Source organism: Neolamprologus multifasciatus, chromosome 22 (genome assembly GCF_963576455.1).
Source record: "Neolamprologus multifasciatus chromosome 22, fNeoMul1.2, whole genome shotgun sequence".
Lineage (NCBI taxonomy): Eukaryota > Metazoa > Chordata > Actinopteri > Cichliformes > Cichlidae > Neolamprologus > Neolamprologus multifasciatus.
The window spans coordinates 20,353,129-20,378,582 of NC_140459.1; the positions used below are offsets into that span (position 1 = coordinate 20,353,129).

Here is a 25,454-nt window from a genome sequence, read left to right on the forward strand (position 1 = left end):
CCAATGAAATGCCTTCAGTACTGGAATAATATGTTCAAGTTTGCATGTACATGTAAGGACTGTAGCTGGTGCAGTGAGTTTAAGTCATTCTACTGATGATTCTAATAGTCACTATTAAATTAATAAATAAATAAAGCCTTACAACAGTCTAACCTGCTAGATATGAATGCATGGATCAATTACTCAAAGTCAGTTTGAGAGAAGGATTTTCAATTTAGTTTTTATCAATTTAGGTGGATGTAAACAGTCCTCGTAACTTTATTAACATGACTGAGATGACTGTCCAAAATAATGCCAATGTTTTAACCTGCTGACTGTGTTTGAGAAAAAGTGGTGATAAATATGAACAGATTTTCTCTCCTAATTTTAGAACAACAAATATTTCCATCTCGTTTCTGTTCAATTCAGAAACGTTTCTGACTTCCAGCAAATAATGTCATCAGCGGATCTTATTCATTTGCGATCGCTATAACGCAGTTCACCTTTCGCAGCCTCGGTGTTTTGGGGATTTTTTTTTTTTGTGCAATTTTGAATGCTTTGGTTTTTTTTACACTGTCAATCTCGTGCGAAGTCTCCTGTCCAGTACAGAATACGTTCACCTTGTCAAATTTACATAGATCCTCGATCGCTAGCAGTGTTACTCAGAAGTGCTGTACTGTAAGTTTTCTCCCCAACAAACACAACACTGTCGACGAAGCATTTTGCACCATCAAAGGCACCTGCGGTAGCACTCGAAAGGCAGAGGAAGATGCTAACCATCGCACAAAAAGTTGGGACTTCTGGACACAATCAGATAAGTCAAACTTTACTCAACTCATTCTTCTTGCTTCCTCTACTTCTGTACCATTGATTCATTAATGTTGAATTCTCTGGCAGCTGCTCTATTCCCATGTTCTGGACCTGAAAACAGGGTTTGATCTTTGGTTTCATTCTATAATACTGGCCTTATTTTTCTACAAAGGTTTGAACTTTGTGGGCATTTAAACAAGAGAGAAAAGTATGAAAATGTTCATCCCTGTCTGAGACAAGTGTATAGAGTATGCAGTGAGGGGGTTTACAGCCTTAAAACATCTATAATAATTGTAAAAAGTAAAGCTGACTACTTCATCGCGGGTTATTTTTAGAACGTAACTCCCGCGAAAAAACGATGGGAACACTGTACCAAGCAGGAGTATGCGAAGGTTAAAGAGTGATGGACCAAAGAAGGACCCTCGAGGAACTCCCAATGGAATTTTCATTGTGCAGATATAAAACTGCTAATTGAAACATGAAAACTTGTATCCATTAGGTATGATGGCAACCAAAGTCAACAATGGCATCAAGCGCAACAAAGAAACTCTCTGTGGATCACTGTTGATCTTCAGGTCACTGATGACTTTAATAAAGGCCGTTTCTGTGCTTCTATTGGTTCTGAAACCTGATTCAGTTCAGGTGCTTCAGTTGTTTAGTTAAAAAAAAAAGTAAAAAATGAAACTATGAAATATTTTGCTTTGAAAGATAAGATCAGAAGTAGGTCTATAATTATTAATTGCCAATAAATCCAGGTATTTTTCTTCAGTAGTAGTGTGATTGCAACTCAAAAGAAGAAGAAAATAAATTTAAAAAACAAAAATCACCATATTTCATGGTGAGAAGTCTTGACGCGCTCATTCAGTTGGGAACCCATGCGCTTACAGTTTTGCGAGTATTTGTTTGAAGGCCTCCACTGGATGAGACCAACAGCGTTTAAAAAATATGACGACCATAACTCACCACTGACGTGAGTGCCATCCTGGAAGCTGTAGATGCGAGCTAGACCAAAGTCGGCCAGTTTGATCTGTCCTCCGCTGGTGACCAGGATGTTTTGGGGTTTTAGGTCACGGTGAACCACGCGGTGCGAGTGCAGGAAGTCTAACCCCTGGAGCAGCTGGTACATCATATCCTGTAAAAGAGCCAGAGAGGGAAACAGAGGGGCAGCAAGGACATAAACTTAATGTGAAGTTTAAAAATGGATGGTTTAATTATGAGACTAGTACAGCAACGGCACTATTAAACACATACGGGGCAAAAAGGGCTGAGCGGATGGTCGTGGATGTTGATTACATTTGCAATATGATTACGTCTGACTTTTTGGATCGTCACTTCCGAAACAGTTCATGCTAACTGTCTACACAAAGTCTAGGCTGCAAAACCTTGCACAACTACAAAGATTTGAATCCATTTCTCCTTTGCCCTGAGCAACAAAAGGCCAGAGTGACAACAGCCTGCAGTGAAAAGCATTGTGGTACGGAGGGAGTTAACTAGAGGAGGCCTGCGTCTTTTCTTGTCGACTGTGGCAGATGTTTGATAACTGACACACACACACACACTCGATAGAGGCAGAAAGAGGCCCCTGCTTTGTACAAGCACAGATCTCTGTTACTCAGCAGCTGTCCTGCTAGATTTAATTGGCACTCGCTAGTTTTTTTTCCCCTCTTTTTTTTTTCAATGCCCCAAAGCTGACCTCAGAAAATAGCCATAGGCACCGCATCGCCCACGACACAAAGGGGAAGGTAAACTGGCATGAGCAGGAATGAACAAAGCCAGCTAAGACTTGTTCTTTTCAAATAGGAATACTCTCAAACAGGTGCCACACCTGTAAATAAAAAAACAAGTCATTCCAAGGGATTGTGATCAGGCAGTTTTGGCAAAGACTGTTTAAGTAAATAAAAGTCGAGGGAGTGGTATTTCCTAATACCAACTTAAAAGTGTGTGTGCGTTTTTCTTTTTTTAGCCTCGCTTACATGTAGCACACAGCAGAAGAGCTTCAGGCACCTTCTCTGCTGAAAATACTTCATTTGGTTTAGGTGAGATGGGGGCAACACCTGAGTAGACCCATTTGTTCTGGACAATTACCTGGTCCGTGCTCAAGCGGGCATTAAGCAGACTTCATATAAGGGGAGCTGCAAGTTCCAGTCTGTTTAGCGAAAAGACAGAACGATCCCCACGGTTGTGCTCTTGGATGTCCGATCGGGTACCCTCTAGAAATAGCCAAGGTTTGCGATCCCTGTTTGAACACCCCTTTCTACAGCACCCATACTCCCTCCTACTCACAAGACACACACCCCCAAAAAACAACCCAAAAAGCCCTCCGCCAAGACCTCACAAGTGACATGGACCTGAGCCCGCAGCTCTATTCAGTGGCCGACCAGCTGGTGAGTGAGTCAAAGGGGTCTGCACACTGAAGCAGAAAACATTAGCGAGCAGTGTGGGGCTGGCTGCTGTGCGGGCCACAGAGGAGGAGACAGGGCACCCTGCTCACAATACTGTGCAGATGGGGAGTGATGTGAGTGTGTGTGTTTGTATACAAAAACTAACAATGTTCCCCCTGGCTTGGTGCAAGTATGAGCGCATCCATTTCCAAATCTGTGTGTGTGTGTGTGTGTGCACCTCGGTCTGTGTGAGGGTGCATCAGTGTGTGGGTGCCCTCTGACCAAGGACAGGCAGGATGTATAAACAGACCTTCCTTTCTACATCTCCATTGAGCCATGACCTCCCGAGGAGGGCAGCAGACAGACAGGATCATAGGACAGAGGCAGGCAGTTGGTTATTTTGTGTCTGTGTGTGTATATACGGGGGGGGCTGACACAATAGCGCGGCCCCCCCACCCATCAGTTCCTCTGTGCTTTAAATAGCCATTTCACCATGCTTCCTTTCAACAGCATTTCCTAGTAAATACTAATTATCTCACAAGTGTGACCTTTGGACAAACACATAAACAGTCTTGGCCTCCGCGGCCTGAGTGTCATCTTCTCTGCACTATCAGGTAGAGTCACAGCTGAGTAATGCAAAATATTTCAGCTACGTTCTACATGGTCACTATAACCACTGACAGCAGGCAAACATTAAGTTTATGCATACAAAAATATAGTTAATAACTTCTTAAAAGTATAAAGGCCACTTGTGGCACAAAGCGATCCACCTACTTCTAAGCTGATTCCAGCTGCAGAGAGAGAAAAGTGGCTCACACAACTGTCTTCAGCTGGCAACGCTTCAAACTAAAAAGCTCCACAAACAACTTGGCCAGGAGGAAATAAAAAAATAAAAATAAAAATAAATAAATCACACAAAAAAAGCAACAGATCTGACCCTGAAAAAAAAGAAAAAAGAAGAAGAAGAGGTCCAGGAAGGGAGGGAAAAAAAGTAGTCAGCCCATGCAAAAAGCAGTCAAAACATGGCTTTCTGAGTGCGCCTCCTTTTCTAATGCAAATGTAGCAGAGGCAGCCATATTGTTTATTGTAGCCAGGCACAATATGGGACATCTGCCGGTTAGCGTTAGTGTAATTCCCTCCCCATGCTTCATTAACCTCTCTTCTCCCCCTTCTTCGTGGACCCACAGAATAGAGTTGTGGAAGCTTGGATGGTGGTGGCGGAGGAGGGTGGGCGAGCCCCAAGCGGTGGCCCGGCTGACGAGCGCTGAGGTTGGGGCAACCTGGCTGCTTTATGTCCTTCCAGCTCATTTGATTCCTGGAGGAGGGCCCCTTGCATCAATGACCATGTGGTGGGTCTCGAGCCTGAGTGGGTGGTGTTGGGCGGAGGGCTGAAGTGGACAGACTAGGTCAGTGTGGGGTGCTTCGTGCTGCGGTAAGACCGACTTTGAGAAAAACTATGCCTCTCCTTTCGGAGTTTAGGGCCACTGGTTGAAGGTAAATGTTTTTTCACGGTTAAAGGTGGACACGTTCACACACTCAAGGGTAACTGCCATTTAATCAGATGGGCACCGGTGACACACGTCTGGACCGGGATTCGAAATCTGGAGTTGTTTTGGGGGGAGGGGATCCCCTTCGAGTTACTGTGGAGTGTCCACTGTCCCAGCAATAACAGGGGATGGTGCCTGGCTGCCTCTGTAGCATTGTCGCTGTCCTTTTGTTCCTTGAGGCCTCAGCTGTTAGGAGAAAGCAGAGCCTGGGAGGGGGCTTAAGGGGTGGCCACATTGTTCAGAGCCCCAAAACGCCTCCTCAAGCTTTTCCAACGTCAGATATGTCCAAGCACGGATAGTGTGGATGGTTGGACGGGTTGACATCTTATAAAACTGACAATCCCACAAGTAAGCCTACTTCATGTATTGTCAGGCCAGGTTTGCAGAGTTAAGAAAGCTGGCCAAAATGTAACTTCTCTGTCTTCTTTCCTTTCCAGTACAAACCACTTCCTCATCTTTTCTTGAATACTGAGCACAACAACACAGGCTTCTTAGTGGAGGTATGTACCAGTGTCCAGATGTTTCAACACGGCTTCAAATGTGAACAGACCGTTGACACATCTTCACACGTGGTCTGAGACTAAAAGAGGGGAGCGCTTGTTCATTACAGTTGTATTCAGTGCAGTAGCCTCTACACCGCCACAGAAAGAATCTGAGTCATTCGGGGTTTATGATCAGTCCTTTCGTTGATTAATTCGTTGAGTCCTATGAGACAAGTGGTCAGAGATCTGCAACCATTGGTTCGCCCATTTAACAAGACAAATAAGCAACAATCTTTTAATAAAACTGCACATTTTTACTCCATCCACTGGCACTACAATTATTAATGATTTTAAATTAAATTAGCTAAATTCTAACTCTTCTGTAAAATCAAACCTAGAAAAGGACCTTTCTTCCCACCCTTTATTTCCATTAAACCCCCTTGGGCTACGTCCTTATTTTCAGTTTATTAAAAAAATGAAATAAAATTAGTTAATACAGCTTCATGGGACTCAAAACAACTGACTAGCTAATAAGGATTAACCTTCTGCTGAAACAGACTCAAAAACTGAAAGTAGCTATACATAATGATTGTGAAAATTTCTGAAGCGTCGAGTTTCCAGAAAAACGCTGCAGTATTCTAATATCTGCAGCCAGACGTGATCGGCGCACACATCACAGAAACCACAGTCCCACAGTCTGTATCAACTTCGGCAAAAGTCATGGGAAACCCTCAGGTGTGATCTACCCGACTCGTCTACGCTTGCACTGCATCCCACTGACGGCGCGGCTCGACACAAAGCCTTCACAAGCGAACCCAGGCCCGGGGTGATGATCAGCGGTTGCCGTAGCACCCGAACTTCTCCGTTTCAAATTTGACACTTCAAACTCTCGAGGCTCCTCTGTCTAAAAAAAAGAGATATACCTTTCCAATATTATTCATGACACATCAACTGACCTTGGGGTGAAACCCGATAAAGATCTTTTTTTTTATTTTTAAATGTTTCCCACACGAACTCCACTTTTTTTTTTTAAAAGAGACCATAACAGAGGAAAGGAGCTACTTCCGACCTTTTGGCAAAGTGTAACTGGATGCTCAGTGGATTTATTTAACAAATTTCCCTATTCGACAACTTTTAGCACACAACTTAGAGGGCTCTGTTTTCAAAGACACACATGGAAGATTTTTAAAACTGGCTCTGTGTCTGTAATATTGTGTAAAGTTGGAGAGAAGGGTGAAAATAGAGAAGGCAGGGATCCTTTAATTTGGAGCCCATCTGCCACATGTGCTGCCCCTCAGAGTGCCCCAGTAACTCTGATGTTGGAAGGAACTGCTCTGCCTTCTGAGTCTCTGGCCAAGAAAACCCACTCAGAACCATAGAAACATGGCTGTGTTCAACCAATGCTACAGCCGCAAGAGATTAACCAGGCGCTTCCTATATACTTCAAACAGAAATAATATTTAAAATAAGCCTCCTTGGGTTTTTTTTTCTTGGAATATTGTGTAATAGGCAAGCACACACACATTTATAGTGATCATTAAAATGGAAAAAAACAAAACAAACTGCATTTACATTCCACTGTAAACCTAAATTACAATGACAGCGGTTACCTTGATGGTCTCAGGCGGTACTCCAGGGTCAGGAGCCTTTTCCAGGTAGGTGGTCAGGTCCTGATCTACATGCTCAAAGACCAGAGTGAGTTTGGTTTCTCGGTCAGTCCGAGAGACTGTGCACACATCAAACAACCTAGGATAGGAGAACAGATGGACCAGATCAATACAACTGATTGAACGGGGGTGCACTAGGCTAAGCTCACTGCCGCTACACAAGGTAAGAGTACATCTACACAACATCAAATATTGCCCACAGGCTCTTATTACTATATAGACTATAATTAATCACCTTTCAGCTTCTATAACAGACTGTAATTTAAGATTTCAGATTCTTATGCCCCATCAGTGAAGTAGGTAGGGTACTGCATTTGTTTTAGAGTATGAACACAACAATATATTATTAATATAGTAATATAGTATTTTAAATAAGACGTTTATGATACTAAACAACGGTGTAACTAAAGATATTATCAGCAGTGTTGGGGAGTAACGGAATACATGTAACGCCTCTCTCTGTCTCTCGCTAGAAAGTTGACCCAGACAACAAAGTAAAGCTAGTTTTTGGCTACGAGCCTGACACAGAACCCACCGTATTAGCCAGAGGTCCCTTTACTATGGTTTGAAGCCGCGGACCTGTTTTATATACGCGGGAAACAGATTTCTATACAAGATGGCTGCAAAAAGTGCAGCTTTACCTAATGTCCACCCTACTGTTACTCATTTATATTAAGATTTAAAAATCTAGTTGGTATTGGTATGGCGAGTATCCTTCAGTAATGGTAATAAATCACACAGCAATAGTACATTCATGTAGTTGTAAAAAGCATGATAATATATTAAGTAATCCAAAGTATTCAGAATACGTTACTCTCATTGAGTAATGTAACGGAATACTTTACAAAATGCTTTTTGGGGCATGTATTCTGTAATCTGTAGTGGAACACATTTTAAAAGTAACCTTCCCAACACTTACTGGTCAGGGTCATTATGATAGCCAAATGTCAGTGTGTTTCCTGCTATGACAAGTGCTAATGCAAAAGCACAACCAGTTTTCTTAAATAGATAAAAAGATAATAATTAAAATGTACAACAACCTAGCTTTGAATAAAAATGTTCCTCATATTAAAACTAAGAAATGAATCTGTATCTACCACCATCGCCAAGTTTCAAAGAACGGGACTGCTCATGTTTTCCACTGTGTTTCATGACCTTTTCTTTTAACAACACTGAAATGTTTTACTTTTGAAATTAAAAGGTTTTTTCCATTCTCGCTCGATGCAGAAATTGGCCTGATCAACACTTCCAGGTGTTCTTTGTCATATTTATTTCACTCAATAATGTGCCAGATGTTTTAAGTGGGTGACAGGTCTGGGCTGCATGGAAGCCAGTTTAGCACCTGGTCTCTTTCACTGAGCCACGCTGTTGTAATACGCGTAGAATGTGGTTTGTCATCATCTTGCTGAAATCAGTAGGGGTGTAACAATACTTCAAAACCACAGGTTGGTTCATGCCTTGTCATTTTTGTGCCTTAAGACACAGGATCGTCCCGCTTTTGTCTTTTGAGATGGTTTAAACACCCCTATGAAAAAAACCCTCCAATAAAACCATCATAAAAGCTGGGATATGAACTCATAAATCTGGACCAACGGTTTATCCTATGGGACGATAACAACATCTCCAGCTACGGCCACTGCTTTTTTGCAAGCCTTTTAAAACTTTAAGACTATTGAGCCTTAAACACGAGCGCCTTGGTTTCCCAAGGCGACCAACTAAGGCCAAGCATCCAGATTATGTCAGTAGACCTGCCAAGGAAGGCTTTGATGAAAAGCTGGAAAGAAAAAAAAATCTATCCAGTGTGTCCTCTTCAAAGAGCACGGGACTACAAGCAGCATTCCTCAACCAGCACTATGACAACTCCTGACACGCTATGGGACGTCTAGTGGAGCCTGCCTGCAAAGGCAGCATCTTTCATCGTGACAACACAGAAGACGAAAAGCGCCTTGATGGATCTCCACCGAGCACATGTTGCATTGTCATTAAGGGGGTTAATATATGCAAGAGAGCAAAAACTAAACCATTATTTTCTTTCTCTTCTTCAGTCTACGATATAGTTTTTTAGCCAAAAAAAATGTTTAAATTAACAGGTTAAAGTTAAATTTTAAGTGTTGCTCATTTTAAAAATACAAGTTTGAATATTAGAATAACTCAAAATATCTTTTAGAGTTTATTTTAACTTTGAGTTGTCCTAATGGACAAGTATAAAATTATTACAAGCCCTAATTAAACTCAAAGTTTGGAAGTTTACATTAGTTATGAAGACGGAAACTAAAAAGTAAACATTTTCCTCAAAAACTAATTTAGTCCTGTGACTTAAGCTGCCAAAAAACTGGAGATAAAAAAAAATGAAATAAGAAAACCTCACTGGCTTCATTCATGATCGTTGCTGTACTCGTTATATTCATGAGGTACCGTATTAATCCAGTGTGACAACATCTTACACTTTAATGCAGGCACTCATTTAACTTACCTACAGTTATAAAAGCACAGAAAAGAAATAACTAAATCTCCCTGGAAAGTTGTTTACTCCTCAGAGAGGCATCATTTGTCCTTGCCAACAACCTGGTAATCAATGGGTTTGGTCATGCTGGAGTCAGAGGAGTGAGTGAGAGGCGATTCATTCAAGGTATTAGTACTGTGCATGATGTCAGAGAATAGAAGGCGCCCTCCTTCTGAAGCACTGGGGTTAAACGCCCCTCACAGCTCGATTGTTGGCCTACAATGGAGGCTTTTAGCAGACACTGAACATATGGAATGAATAATGGGCCTCATTACAAACATCCAGGGGTTGCCTGGAGTCACACAGAAGGCCCACAATGCACTTTTCCTGGCCCTGTGCTGCTTGGCTATGCTAGTTGGCTAAACTCAAGGGTACAGGAGTTTCTCCGACGCTTTAAAGAGCTGCTGGTTTACATGCTTTAACAAACAAATGCTGCTGCATAATATGGAAAGTGTCTAGTGAAGCAAAGTGTATCCATCCATAAATATAACTGACCAAAGATCGTTTTAATACTTGCTTACATGTCCGTCTTCCAGTAAGGACAAACCCCCACTGTGGACCCATTAAGAGAAAGCCACAACCATTATCCTCCATTATTCATTGATACGTTGGGGAATTATTGTTAGAGTCACAAGGGCACAAGCCATGCCTCTAAAACATCCATTTAGAGCTTCCCCTTCAATCCCAAAGCACTCGATATTCAGACTAAAACAAGCACAAGGTCAGACCTTGGCTTGTGCCAGCATGTGACGCAGTATCAGAGTCCTGCTCTCTCAGTGAAAAGTCATTACAAAAAGCAAAAGAAAATGGCATCTGTGTGCAAAACAGTCAGAAGAAAAACTAGAAAAAAATAGCTTCTTTTGTTTTTAAATATCATGCAGTATTGCCAACTGGCATTGAAAGTGCCAAGTGTCATACTGGAGGCCATTTGGATAGGATAGAACAGTACTGATGGGCACATGAGTTTAACTACAGAGACAGTTATGGAAACGCCAGCACATGATCTCACTAACTCAACATGGGAACAGCTTTAATGTGTGTTCACATTGATCCTACAAGTCTTAGAAACTGCACTGGGGGGATGGACACCATTCTTCTGAAAGACCTAGTGTTGTGATGATGATGATTATGAAGACCAGGAAAAAATCTCCAAAAGATGTTTAGTTGGGCAAAAAACCCAAACCCTTGGTGATCCCTGGAACCCTGCAGACAAGGGGCATCCTGGAAGGGATCACAGCCATGCCACAGAAATCACACCGAGAGAAAGTGGATCTTTAAGGTTGATTTGTGGTCAAATTTCACTCCAAGAAGCCATGTCTCACTTATCAAATACAAACCAGTGGCTGTGGATAAATCGATTTAACGAAGGATTTATACTCTGCTGTTTAAGTAATCAGTAATAGACCGTTTGTGCTTAGTCACCTAAGGAAGAGTGGCTCATCGTTTTTTCCTGGCATATCACATCGCATGCATAATTCATTAAATGTGCAATGTAGACCACAATTTCCAACCCTATTAACTGCTGTTCTTCTAGATTTAAATGCAGGCTTGCCAACTGAGGAGTCTTTCTGATGTGCTTGTAATCAGTAGCCCTACAATGAAATCTTTCAAAGTCGCTTAGATCTTTTTATCTTTTTATGCCATCTTGATGCAGAATGATAATCAGCATTTCCATGCATGCCAGAACAAGGCGGGATGTTTATTTGATTGTTAACTGTAAAATTCAAAACATTTGCTCTTAAACTTTTTATTTATTTCATGCTTTTATTTTGTTTGTCACATTTCTGTAGGCTCTCTAGATCAAATGTATCTCACTGGTTGGAAAATCATGTATACCCATTTTTTAAAAAAAACTGAGTACATACCACATAGCACAGACCATTTTAAAGACTTCGTCCAATAAAAATCGTTACATGCACACGTGTTAACATGTGATTATGGTGTTGTTGACTACTCCCCTTTCGTCATGAGTGCATAAGCAGTCAACGGCATGGCTGCGCAGGCTTGCCAGTTTCAAACACGTGGATTCAGATTGCCAGGGTTTCACATACCTAACAGAGTCATCTTAAATGGGAAAATTAAGCGTTTCTGTTTAGCTTCTGTTGTAACAGTTAAAGGAAAAAAAAGGTAACTGCTGGTTAAGCAAAACAATTAACATGACTGAGAAATGTTACAACAATCCTCATCTAGTAGGCAACGTAATGTCACGTGGTTTCACTGAATGCAACGTCTTGTATCAAGTAATCCTGGGATGAGAAATATTTTGAGTGTTCTTAAGAGTCTGGATTTCTAAGCAGGTAATTTCAGTTTTGTTTTGTCTTTTTGAAGATATCAGTATTTTTATAAATATTCCAAAATGTGAAAGGAGGTCTGAATGTTGAACGGCTACATTGTATGTTCGATGGAACCTCACATGTCTTCACCATTCCTAATATCAAAGGGATCTTGACCAAGCACCCCTAAACACATAAGCATGCAGGTCTCGCTTCATTCTGCAAGTCAGCGATAATAGAGGCTAGGGTAGTGGAAAACCACCGCTTCCGAAGGATGCTGCTGCATCTTATCTATAGATGAAGATTTGCACACATGAAATATGCATGAGGTGACAAATGTGACTGGTGCCAACCAATCAAGATAAACCGGGGCGGGCTTTTGAACTAAACAGGAAGTTGAGAATGCACAGGTGTGCGCCTAAAACCTGCTGATAGTGACAGCCTCCAGTGTGTTGTTGTGGAGCCTGTGTTGCCTGCAAGAAACTAAAAGGGCCACCAGCTTCAGACAAGTCTGCAAGCAGGCCTTGCCACCAAAGGTCATATGAGCCATCACAGTTGCCACAAGAGACCATCAAAAAGGAAGTAATGTATACTTAGTCTCATATGCATATTTCTTTCACCACCACCACAATCCCCCCACCCCTGCCCTCCATCTTGTCTCTTAAACATAAAGCAGGTTGGCTCCCCACCTCCGCCCACCCCACCCCTCACTTACCTGACAACATTGGGGTGCTCAAAGGCTTCAAGCTGCCTCAGCACCGCCACCTCGCGGATGGTGGAGAGCGGCATGCCTTCTTCCTCCGTCTGGACACGAACTCTTTTTAGGGCAACAAAGCGTCCCCCGTTCTTCAAATCTCTCGCCTTGTACACTTTCCCGTAGGCGCCTTCTCCAATCTCGGCCACAGGCTCATACTGAGTACCAACACTTTCTTTGTCCATTTTTGCAGAATTTTCCCCCCCCCCCTTCTTCTTCTTCTCTTGTTGAAAATATTGCGGGGAATCCCGGGCGAGGATGACGAGCCAGACTCTCTTACAAAGGCATTTTCAGAGAATAAAGTTGGCACATGCAATGCCTAGATGACAGGGAGACACAGATGGGGGGAAACACCATCTTTGTCAGATTTGGTCAAAGAGTGCTCCAGGTAGGCAATAAAAGGACTGTCATGATGTTTTATTCCGACTATCAAAATGAAAAAAAAGAAAGAACCGCTGCGTCCCAAGTTCCACTCCTCCTCCTATTACGCACTGCAGCTCATGTCCTCCTACCTCTAACATAAAACTAATGTGAAAAATAATTAAAAATTAATCCCAGTTAACCCCTTTCAAAGCTTGCTTTGCATCCAATAATTTGTCTCGTGCAATCAATAATTCACCCCGCATGCGCTGTTGCTCATGTAATCTTCGCACGAGCTGTCTTAAATGATTTTTTTTTTAAATTAGTTGTTATCGCAACATGCAAAAATGACAATATATTTCACCCGCTTCTTCGTTTTACGCCAGCAACAAGATCAAACTAGCAGCCCTCCCTGTGCTGGTTTGTCAAAGTTTCTCTTTGAGGACACCCAAACTTGCGAGCACGTGGCTGCATTGTCTGAACTTCCTACAGCAACAATCCATTTAAAACCCCTTAAATATCGCTTTCCGAGCCCGAAACAGTTCGAAATGTGTGAAACGACACCGCATCCGAGTTTCAAGTGTGTTTTCATTAGCCTGGGTGGCTTTCCCGAATTTTTTTCCAATTTATTTTGTGCGTGGACGCAAAGTGTGCCAAATAATGGCTTACATTCTAATAAATCGGGGAATTGATCGTGTCACCGTTTAAAACCTCATTGGGTTGCAAAGCAAGCATTGTCAGGCTCACAAAGACACTTTGTTTTGCACAAATATCTGCATAAATATGCCCACTTTCAGCGTTTACCTTGTTTTATGTTGTCAATACAACGTCGTAACGTCGGCATGCCCGGTATAACGCTGAGGACGCTTTCGTGTGTCGGATAAAAACTGCTCCGTCAAATGCATCCCTGTCCACTTTCCTCCATGCTGGGGCCACACAGGTAGTTGACGGTGCAGGCTCTAACCCCCCATCCCCTCAGACTACAGCAGCCCAGGCAGACACCAAAATCGAGCACAGGCGGAGGAGGAGGTGGCGGCGGTGGTGGTGGGCCGTACGCAAACTTGCGCGCACACACTCTCACTTCAAGTTTGTGTGTGGAGGGGAGGGGGTGTATGATTGGGAAGGGGGGGGGGGGTCATAGGACAAAGGCAAACGCGTGATATAGCCCTCCAGAACCACGCTCTTCTTTGGATTTTCTCCTTTCTTTCTTTCTTCGTTTTTTTTTTCTTCCATATATCCGCGGATAGGCCTATGCAACTGCAGCCTCGCTCGCCTTGTGTGAGCTCCGTCTCTGCCTGGCTTTCCCACGCCGGCTGAATGTGGCCTGACCCCCTTCAGAGAGGTTTGACACGGAGCGGGGACATTTCCGCATTCCTCCCCGACTACAAAGGCACACCGCCTCCTTTTGCTCTCCCTCGGCCTCCTCGGTGCTTTACCATTCATAGTCCTCTCCGCGGGTTTTGTCTCCTGTGTCAAAACCGGGAGCACGCAGAGATCGGGGAGGGGAGAGAGGAGGTTTGTTAGATGGACGGCCACACTATCTCCCTCAAAACTATTGAGGAGCTCCTGCGGCAACAATGCACCAGCAGGAATGCAATGTGACAAGCTCGCCCTAGATGAGCCGGAGGGGTCAGGTTCAAGGCCCGGTGGCTTGATCTGTGGCAGGGGGAACCCCCCTCTGCTCCGGTGGTCGTTTTCAAGGCATATCTAATGAACCTGTTTGTTTATTTATTTTAGAAGTTGGACATTTCTACAGAGTATCAGCTTCATCTTCACATCAGGATGAACCTCTGATTTATTTCTCCGAAGAGGAGACGTTAAGAAAAATATACAAATCCGTTTTTATGCATTAAAAGTATTATTATTAAGTTTTTTATGATCTTAAAATTGTACCAGCATCTTCAGAAATATTTGTAAGTCAATCAGCAAATTGTAGAATTTATCATTAGTTACTGCTTTATATGAGATTCATGTTAGTCCCCATTTTTTTCTGACATCTGAATATTTTCTTAAAAAATAAAAAATAAATAAAAATACATCTGTACAGATAAATGTATATATTTATCTTTTATAATTAAATATTAGTAGAACTAAGTTTATTTTCATCTTCATAACTTATTTACAGTGAATACATATAAATCAAGAATATTAAGAAAATTTAAAGAAACCACTAAAAACAATTTTTAGAAAACAAGAAGTAGTTTCAAGCTTTAAATGCTATAAATTTGACAATTATTATGGTAAATTTCCCCTTTTTTAACTCTTGTGCTTAAATATTTAAATATGTTTCAAATTCCAACAATTTCATGTAAATGATCAAATTTCACTTTTTTGTATGAAAGAGTCAAAAATGTATTGTTTTGCTTTATTCCTTCTACTTCTGGACAAAGTTTAGATGTGACAGCACTTGATGTCAGATTGTCCCAATGAATAGCCAATTACAGGCGTGTAAGTAAGCCCCCCTATGATCATTCTTTCATTGGAAGCCATGTTTTCAGAGAGTCATAGATGATCACAAGAAGGTCATTATCCTGGTGCTATGATTTTCACGCAAACTTGTCTTCCATGCTGTTTGCAGAGTTCCCCGATTCCCTGTGAAAAGGTAAAACTTTGGGGGGGATAATGACATGGAAGTATCTATGTCAATCTCCCTCCGCCCAGCCTTGTACGCAACCCCACATTTAAATAATTTGCATCACAAAAAACGCACAGTGCAGACAGAGTGTCCCAGACCAATTACTGTAAATGGGGACGTTTACATTTTTTCATCATCATTGTTCGTGTGAAATCAGCTCTGAGAGCCATCGCCCAGATTGAATACATTAGCAAACATACTTCTGATCTGGCTGGAAAACAAACCAACTAGATATGTTGAGAGCAGTATAGAGACAAGAGAGTGACACAAACCTCAAACGTTCACACAAACACACTTTCTGAAACTGTAACCGTGTAACTCCACGACTTCTACAAATTACTCAATAGCTAATTCATAAAGTTCCCAAGCTTGTTTTGTTTTTGTTTTTTTCTCATGCAGGAACTGTCAATGACAGGATGGTCCAATTAAGAACATCCTGCTTTGGGACTAGCACAATCGGAATTTGATCTGATTTGATGTTTAATGCATACACGTACTTTTTCATAAAAATAAGAAATTGGAAAAAAGATGGGCCAAGGATTTCATTTATGCTACCTTTCGCCGCACTCAGTTTAGCTGCTCTTATATAGAGACATCTTTAAACACTCTAATTTTCTGAATTTATTATTAAGACTTTATTATGAAAAAATTAAATTTCTCCCCCTTTTTCAAAATAAAACCAGTGGCAGTGTACAGGATTATGACACACGCTTGCTAATCTTAATTTACAGAAAACAATGTGGATGATACTCATTTTTTAAAAGAATTCCAATTTCTCATTTTTAATAGTTTTTTTTAAAATAAAGGCATTCATGCTGTGTTAATCAGAATAACCACAGTTTCCTTCAGAAAAACTAGGAAACTCAAATAGGATTGTTTTTCACTATAAGTAAATGTTCTGCATTCAAAATTCTACTTTAATTTAAAGTTTAGTAGTTGCAACACTAAATTGCACTCAAATATTTGTAGTTATGTAGTAAAATGATATTCTGTAACAAAAGAATACCTACCTATAAGGGTCTTATTCTGTATGAAAATATTAGGCATTTAACAATATTTGGCTGTTGTTATTTTCTATGATGAGCCTACATTCAGCATCATAGGGTTGCAGATTTTTTTGAACTTCCCTATTTTATGAAATATTAGATAATTTAGGGAAGTTAACTAGGAAGTTTTGGGGGATGTTGCTAAAACGCACAAGAAAAGGCAGCATGCATTTGCTGTAAAGGATTTTTTTTAAGACAAAAAGCCTGAAACCACCAGTTTCATCTCTGAGAATGTGTAACTATTAAGAAACTGAGTTTATGCTGAAGCAAAGCCAAACACCCCAGCTTGCTTTTCATCTCAATTTTCCTGAGAATTTACATTTGGCATTTATATTGTGGAGGAATGTTTCTTAACAGAGCCACTCCTTTCATGTTCTTGAAAACAAAAACAACAAAAAAAAGTTTGGGGATTTAGCAAGTAAAATTCCTTATTACCGTACCATTGTGCAACCCTATTTATTGATAGGTTCGCGCAATGGTTACGAAAGGTTGTCGGGACATTTCCTCAGGTATGAACAGCTGGCAGCTTTGTCTGTCTGTGATAACACAGTGTGAGGGGTTTGGGGCAGGACTGCTGAATCAGGAAAAGGTGAAACCAAATAAGGAATCAAGTATCAGGCAGGCTCTGTTAAACTTTCTAATAACTCCTGGTAAATTATCTATAAAGGTATACGCCTTTTTTCCCCTCTTAAACTCATTAAAGGGTACAACTAAAATGAAAAAGAATAAAAGAGGAAATGTACAGGACATTAAAAAAAGCTTAAAGGCTTAAGTCAGCAAAACACTCCAGTGGGTCCCCCTGTAGGTTAATCACTGCAAGCAGGTGCTTTTATATTACTTTTATAAAAAAAGATAGATTAAAAAATATGTATTTAAAATCTGTGTTAGTTACATTTGGATTAAGAGAAAAAAAAGAGAAAACGTCAAAAGAAAAGACAAATCATTTATTAACTGTCACAGCTTAAAAGAAACCCAGAACACGGCCTTAATTGAAACCAGTTCACACTGCAATTTGAAGTCGATTTGAAGTAGTCATACCAAACTGCTGCTTTAAGCGCCCCAACACGGCCATTTCTATCTTTCACTCTGACTCTAAAACGTAAAAGAGAATGCAGTATGTTTGTGTGTGTGCGTGTGTATGTGTGTGTGTGCGTCCGCACGGCAGCTGCTGATCAGCCTGGCCAAGAGAGAATTACGGCCCTCCCGTGGGGGAAGAGAGAGGGGCCAACAAGGGACAGGTGACTCCCAGTCTCTCCCAGATCTCCTTACACCCACCCATCCACACACACACACACACACACACACACACACACACACACACACACACACACACACACACACACACAGGGAGAGATTGATTGTGAGCTGGTCTACCATGTCCCACTATAACAGAGGGGGATGTCCATATCACAAGGCAGAGGGTACAGTAAGATTAAGCCTTTAGGCAAACAGCTGTCACACCTGGGGAGAAAGCTGATATGATGTGTGATATCGGATGCCTTTCTAAGCCCTCAGTCCCATTGTTGGGATTTACAAGCATCACTTAGTCTGCAGTTTTGAACCAGCCGTCAGCAGCTTGATATTTAAGTGACATTTTGAGTGTGAAGACAGAGGCCGGCGTGATGCGAGCAGACAATCCGACTCTGTTCTGCGTCTCTGACTTGATTTCCTTTCTCTCGTCCAACCAGCGTTGAGTCCAGAGTGTTTGGTAGAACTAAAGCTCCTTCTCTCTTCTTCCCCTGTCCTCCTCTTCTCCCCGCCACCGGCCCCAGACACAAGCCTCTTTCTGTTGGGGCATCCCCATGGCAACCAAGCCACTAACTTGAGGAGACGGCATAAAAACCTGCTCTTTTAGGGGACACAGGGACACCTGCTACCTCCGCCGTTGGGGAGGGCCTGGGCCTGGACGCAGAGCCACGTGCAGACACAATCACATACAAATTCATGTGGTCACAAACACGCACACATTTCCGCACAAACATAAACAGAGGGTCAGTGTGACATTCAAATGAGGCCTCAAGCTAACATCTGCTCCCCTTTGGACGCTAATCTATCTTCCAATAACATTTCAGGTTGTTTTGGTGGCTTTTATATGTTATGGTAAAAGGAAAAAAAGAAAGAGTTCAATGGAAACAAAAGACTGATTGTTAGTTTTAGTCTACAAATTTTTTTAATGTCTCAATCTTTGTAAGCTTCTATCTTTTTAGACAACAGTAGTTTCTCTAGCAAACAAAAAAAAGGTTCTAAGGGACTGGCATGCACCTGCTCTGCTCACCGTCTAGGTTTTCTATACAATATCCATCGAAATACTGAATTTCTATGTAACAGTTCACCTCATCAACCCCAGCAAACATTTCAGCATTGAATAACTCTCACCCAAAAGTCCAGTCTTGAAAAATACACTTCGTTGGGCACAACTCCCCAACTGCTCATTAATGCAAAAATCTAAACAGCCAAACATATGCCAGCAACCCAAAGTGTTTAGCCGTGTAGTCATGGTCAAGTCGACCTGCTGAAGATCAAAGTGAGGATCACAATAAGGAAGAAAGCTGATTTAAGTGATCTTGAACATACCAGAGAGCGGTAGTTCTTTGAGTGAAAATGCTTTGTTAATGCCAGAGGTCAGTAGAGAATGGCCATACTGTTTCAAGCTGATAGGGCAACAGTAACTTGTTACAGTCAAAGTATGCAGAAGAACATCTCTGTAGGTGCTGATCCTTGAAGAAGATGGGCTACAGCAGCAGAAGACCACACTCCTGCCAGCTCAAAACAAGAAACTGAGGCTACAATTCGAATGGGCTACCCCAAAATTTGATAATTGTGGATTGGAAAAACATTACTTGGTCTGTCCCCAAAGTTTTATTCCGTTTATCTGGATGTAGCGTTTTCAGTGGGAGAAACGTTTCGTCACTCATCCAAGTGACTTCTTCAGTCTCCGCTGACTGCAGGTTTTCCCAATCTTATAAATAGTACATTTGCATAATGACTGAAACTAGTTTATAAGATTAGGGAAACGTGCAGTCAGCTGAGACTGAAGAAGTCACTTGTATGAGTGACGAAACGTTTCTCCCACTGAAAACGCTACATCCAGATGAACAGAATCAAACTTTAGGGATTTATTTACCTGGATGATTGAGCATGCATCAAGACATTACTTGGTCTGATGAGTCTCAATATCTGCTGTGGCATTCAGATGGTAGGGTCAGAATTTAATGTAAACAACATGAAAGCATGGCTCTAGTTCACTGCACTCAAACTGCTTCCACAATCATCAGATCTCAGTCCAATAGAGCACCTTTGGGATGTCGTGGAAGAGCAGATTCACATTATGGACATGCAGATGATAAATCTGGAGCAGCTGTACGATGCTATCATACCAATATAGAACAAAATCTCCAAGGAATGTTTTCAGCACCTTGTTGAATTCGTGCCATGAAGAATTAAGGCAGCACCGAAGCCAAAAAGAGATTCAAACTGGCACTAGCAAGTTGGCTGATGAATGTGGCTCCAAAATGAAAGCGTCCCAGATTTTCTTCCTTGTCTGCCCAGCAAAAGGAAGTTTATATCAGGCCATATTATATTTTTATCAGTTAGAACAAAATTAAACAAAACTAATCTGTTATCAAATATACACACCTGCAAATTTGTACTATTTTGCACTATCTATTGATCTCGTACTTGCAATTATAGTAGTATATTAACGTGAAGGTTGTGTGCCTGATTGATAAATGTTTCAAAACATGTGTATTATGATTATGTGTAATATATATGTATATATGTTATGAGCACTAAATGGCACTTAATTGTACAGGATCAGTTTTCTGTGATGCACTTTTCGCATTCTGCAACTAGCTTCAGCTGGGGACATAATGTAAAATTTAAAAAGTTTCTGAGAGTTAGTTACTGGAGATTTATGCTTCATTATGAAATCTATGCCGTCATTTATACTGTAACTGAACAAACCCCTCTGAACCCTACGCCATGATGCAACCTATGGGAATAGTCTGACATCCACCTCCCTAGAAATGCAACTAGACATTATGTCAACACAGCCTGCAGCTATTATTATTAGAAGTCATAGCATACACTTTCATTACTATTCAGACACCCAGTTTTATCTAACCATGAAACCAGATAACACACACCAATTAGTTGAACTGCAGAATGTCTTAAAGATGTAAACACCTGGATGACCTCTAACTTTCTGCTTCTAAATTCAGATAAAACTGAAGTTATTATGCTTGATATTAAAAATTGTAGCAATATTGTATTTTAATCCGAAGCGGATTCTTTCTCTGGATGGCATTACCTCTGTCTCCAGTAACTCTGTGAGGAATCTTTGACCAGTTATTTTTGACCAGGATATGTTCTTGAATGCACATATTATACAATCATCAATTATCAATCAGAATACTTTATTAATCCCGAAATATGTAGGACTGCTTTCTTTGCGCAATATCTCTCAAGTTAAAAACATCCTGTTTCAGGGGTGACGCTGAAAAACTAGTACATGCATTTATTACTTCTAGGGTGGACTGCAATAATTCATTATTATCAGGCTGTCCTAAAAACTCCCTGAAAAACCTTCAGTGCAGCAAGAGTACTTGCAGTTCCTAATATATTTAAAAATAGAATTGGAGGTAGCGCCTTCAGCTTTCAGGCCCCAGCTCCCGGTTAGGATTCAGACACCCTCTCTTTTAACATTAGGCATATAACTTACCTTTTTGATAATGCTTATACAGTTGTAGTTAGGGCTGGATCAGGAGACCCTGAATACTCACTCAGTTATGTTGCAGTAGGCTTAGACTGCTGGGGGCTTCCCATGATCCACTGTTTCTTCTTCAGTTGCCTTGGTTCAGTTGTTATATGTAAAAAGAACCTGAGCATTAAAAATGAATGCACCACATACAAGCATCAATGCAAACAACGATGTCGGCCACTTACCGTATTTTCCGCACTGTAAGGCGCACTTCAAATCCTTTAATTTTCTCAAAAATCGACAGTGCACCTTATGATCCGGTGCGCCTTTTGTATGAATTCTGGTTGTGCTTACTGACCTTGAACTGATTTTATGTGGTACATGGCGCTCAAAAATCTGTCAAAAACTGTTTTAGTATGACTTTGGTAAGCTAGATTCTTGGAGCATTACAGCTACCGTAGTCAGGAGCCTCGCTGAGTAATCTGGGTCCAAACTAAGCTGTGTCCTAAAGTCAAACGAACACTTCAGCATAATTGAGAGTTAAAAACTGTCTAAATTAAGTTTAACATCCTGGCATCCATGAAAACTTTAAATTATGATGTTGTGGAGGTAAGCATCAACGACACAGAGCTCTCAGTTCTCACTCCTTCTTTATTCGTCTCCAACATCAACTGAACATATCGCGCCACAAAACACAGGAACACACTTCCTCAACAGTGGGTGTGAGTGGAGCCCTCTAGTGGTCCGCCACACATGCCCCCCCCAACACCCAGCAGAACTAGTCCAGGACCCGGCGCTTAAGTAAACGGCCGGAACGGCTGAACCGGGGGGTGGGGAACTGACAGAGGGCAACCCAGCCCGGGAGCGAGGCTGGCACTGGCCGTCAGAAAAAGCTGCAGACGACTCGGACTCCGTTGATTTTGGGTCGCTCCTGGGGGAAAAAACAGAATCCATCAGCCCGGTGGCAGGTGGGCGGCCGCGGCGAGGGGCCTGGGCCGGGACCACCTGATCCTCCTGCATAACATGTGCAGGCTTAAGTCTGTCAACAGAGACAACCTCCTGCCGACCGCCAAAGTCCAAAATGAAATGTTTGTTGCCTGGTTTAAGAACCCTGTATGGCCCGTCATAAGGTGGACGCAGCGGAGTCCCATGAGCATCGTGCCTGACGAAAACGAAACGAGCAGAGTCCAACGAACTGTCAGGCAGGCAGTGGTGCACAGGACCAGGAACAGGAAATGAGTCTCTTGGGGGGCGAAAAGGCAACAAAGAGGTATCGAAACATGGGGAAGGGCTCTCAGGTAAGAATTCCCCGGGGACCCGGAGAGGCTGGCCGAGGACCAGTTCAGCCGGGGAAACCCCGAGGTCTTCTTTGACCGTGCTACGCAATCCCAGCAAAACCCACGGAAGACGGTCGACCCAGTCGCCACCTGTTAAGGAAGCCCGGAGCGCGGCCTTAAGTGACCGGTGAAACCGTTCGCACATCCCGTTAGCTTGCGGGTGGTATGCTGTGGTGCGGTGGACCTTGACCCCCAGGCCGTCAGCCATAGCAGACCAAAACTCAGAAACAAACTGGGGGCCCCTGTCCGAGGTAATGTCAGCCGGGGGACCGAAACGTGAAACCCACGTTGACAAAAATGCCCTGGCCACCGTCACCGCTGTTGTGGACGCCAGGGGTACCGCCTCCGGCCACCTGGTCGTGCGGTCCACCACAGTCAAAAGGTGCGTGAAACCCTGTGACTGCGGTAAGGGACCAACCAGGTCCACATGAACGTGATCGAAACGCCTACCTGGGACACGGAAAGGTTCGAGGGGTGCCTGTGTATGCCGGTGGATTTTCGAGCGTTGGCATGGGATACAAACCGCCGCCCATTCTTTCACAGTCTTGCGAAGGCCCGGCCAAACGAACCTGGCGCTGACCAGCTTGACCGAGGCCCGGACGCCGGGATGAGAGAGGGCATGCACCGAGTCAAAAACACGACGACGCCACGAAAGGGGAACCAGCGGGCGGGGACGGCCGGTGGAAACGTCGCAAAGAAGGTGCGGACCGCCGTTCCACACCGGGGTGTCCTCCATGGGTCAGAGACCTTGGACATCGCAAACGTCAAAGGTTTGTGGTCAACGTACGCAGTAAAGTTGCGACCCTCGAGGAAAAAACGAAAATGTCGTGTCGCGAGGTGCAGGGCCAGCAACTCCCTGTCAAAAACACTGTACTTGCGTTCAGCATCCCGGAGCGTATGACTGAAAAAGGCGAGCGGTTGCCAGAGACCTGAAACCCGCTGTTCCAACACCCCACCCACTGCCACGTCGGACGCATCGGTGGTCAACGCGATCTCCGCCGACGGAAACGGGTGGGCCAGCAGGGCGGCGTCAGCCAGCGCAGACTTGGCTGCGGAAAATGCATGGACGCGTTCCGGCAGCCAGTCAACCGGATCTTTGGCTGTTTTACCTTTTAAGGCAGCATAGAGTGGCTGTAGCAGGTGGGCAGCTCTGGGGAGAAAGCGGTTGTAAAAATTTATCATCCCCAAGAACTCCTGCAATGCTTTAACCGACGTGGGACGCGGAAAAGCCGAAACAGCCTGGACTCTGTCGGGCAACGGAACCACACCTTCAGCGGAAATGCGGTGCCCGAGGAAATCCAGAACAGGCAACCCAAACTGGCACTTGGAAGGGTTGATAATCAGGCCGTGCGCTGCCAAACGTTGGAAAACCTGGCGCAGATGGGACTCGTGCTGGCTCGCTGAGCAGCTGGCCACCAATATATCGTCCAGATAAACAAAAACGAACGGCAGCCCACGCAAAACGGAGTCCATCAGCCGCTGAAAGGTCTGGGCGGCACCTTTCAGGCCAAATGGCATGCGCAAAAACTCGAACAAGCCGAAGGGGGTAATGACAGCGGTTTTAGGAACGTCTTCGGCGCGCACGGGAACTTGGTGATACCCCCGCACCAAGTCAATTTTAGAAAAAATCGACGTTCCGGCGAGATTGGCAGAAAAATCCTGAATGTGGGGGATGGGGTAACGGTCATTCTCCGTGGCATTATTTAAACGGCAGAAATCTCCGCATGGCCGCCACCGACCGTCTGATTTGGGCACCATGTGAAGCGGAGAGGCCCATGCACTGTTCGAATGCCAAGCCGCTCCATGGCTGCAAACTCTTCCCGAGCGACGGACAGTTTCGCGGGGTCGAGGCGGAGCGCGGGCGCGAACACCGGGGGCCCAACCGTGGGAATATAATGCTCAACCCCATGCTTCGTTACCGTGCTAGAGAAATTAGGGAAAGACAGCGATGGAAACTCTAAAAGCAAACGCTGAAAAGCATCCCCGGAGGTCACTACATTAGCCCGAATCAGGGGCTCGGCGGCCCGAGTAAAACAGGGTAGCGAAGAAAACGAGAGAGCATCAATTAAACGTCTGTTAGCAACATCGACAAGCAGTCCATGAGCACACAGAAAATCAGCACCTAAAATAGGTACAGAGCTAGCGGCAACAACACAGTTCCACTGGAAATCCCGGCCATGAAAACAAACAGTCACCAACCTTTCCCCAAATGTTTTGATGGGAGAGCCATTAGCTGCGATGAGCTGCGGCCCACAGTTCGCTGCTAGTCCGTCGGCAGCGGTAGGGGGAAGGAGGCTCTTCTGGGAGCCGGAGTCCACGAGAAAACGTCTCCCGGAGCGCGAGTCCTCTATGAAGAGCAGCCTTTCTGTATTGCCAGCGGTCGCGGCTGCTACGGCGCGCTGGCGGGTCCGTTTCCCTGGGCCGTGAAAGCGCAAGGCGGCAGGCAGCGACGCGCTCTGTCGCCAAAACGCTGATGGTAGAAACAGATGCTCTTTCCGCGGTGCCGGTGTCGTGCCAAACTAGGTATCCCCGACAGAATTTGTTTCCCCTGCGTCGGGAGCACACGCTGGACTGTCCAAATCACGGACAAATAGTATCCCACATTGTTGATTTTTAGTTTACAAACACTTCTTATAATGACTAACTACTCCTGACATTTTTGAGATGTTAGCTCTTTATACAACGAAGTTATAGTGGGATACAAATAATATCAGGCTGACCCTGCCACAATATGTTCCCCCTGTGTAAATCACAGACAAACAGTATCCCACATTGCTGATTTTTTGTTCACAAACACTTCTTATTATGACGCATTACTCCTGAAACTTTGGGGGATTTAGCTCTTTATATAGTAAAGTTACAGGAGAATAAAAATAGTTATCAGCCAAAATGTTAATGGTTTATTAAAATAATCCCACCTGACACCCGTGAGCAATAAATATATAAATATATTTTCTGTTGTAACCCTCAAACTGAATGGT

The 25,454-nt window shown here is 43.3% G+C and overlaps 1 protein-coding gene across 1 annotated transcript in view; it reads right to left on the reverse strand.

Moving 5' to 3' along the window:
* The window catches only part of cdk6 (cyclin dependent kinase 6), a 39,897-nt gene extending 25,704 nt beyond the window's left edge, over positions 1–14,193 (reverse strand). Inside the window, 5 exon segments of the mRNA XM_085148283.1 lie at positions 1,753–1,770; positions 1,772–1,921; positions 6,810–6,945; positions 12,358–12,715; positions 13,561–14,193. Coding sequence (XP_085004409.1) covers positions 1,753–1,770; positions 1,772–1,921; positions 6,810–6,945; positions 12,358–12,581 — 528 coding nt within the window. The 5' untranslated portion in view covers positions 12,582–12,715; positions 13,561–14,193.
* Positions 14,194–25,454: the final 11,261 nt, after the last annotated feature.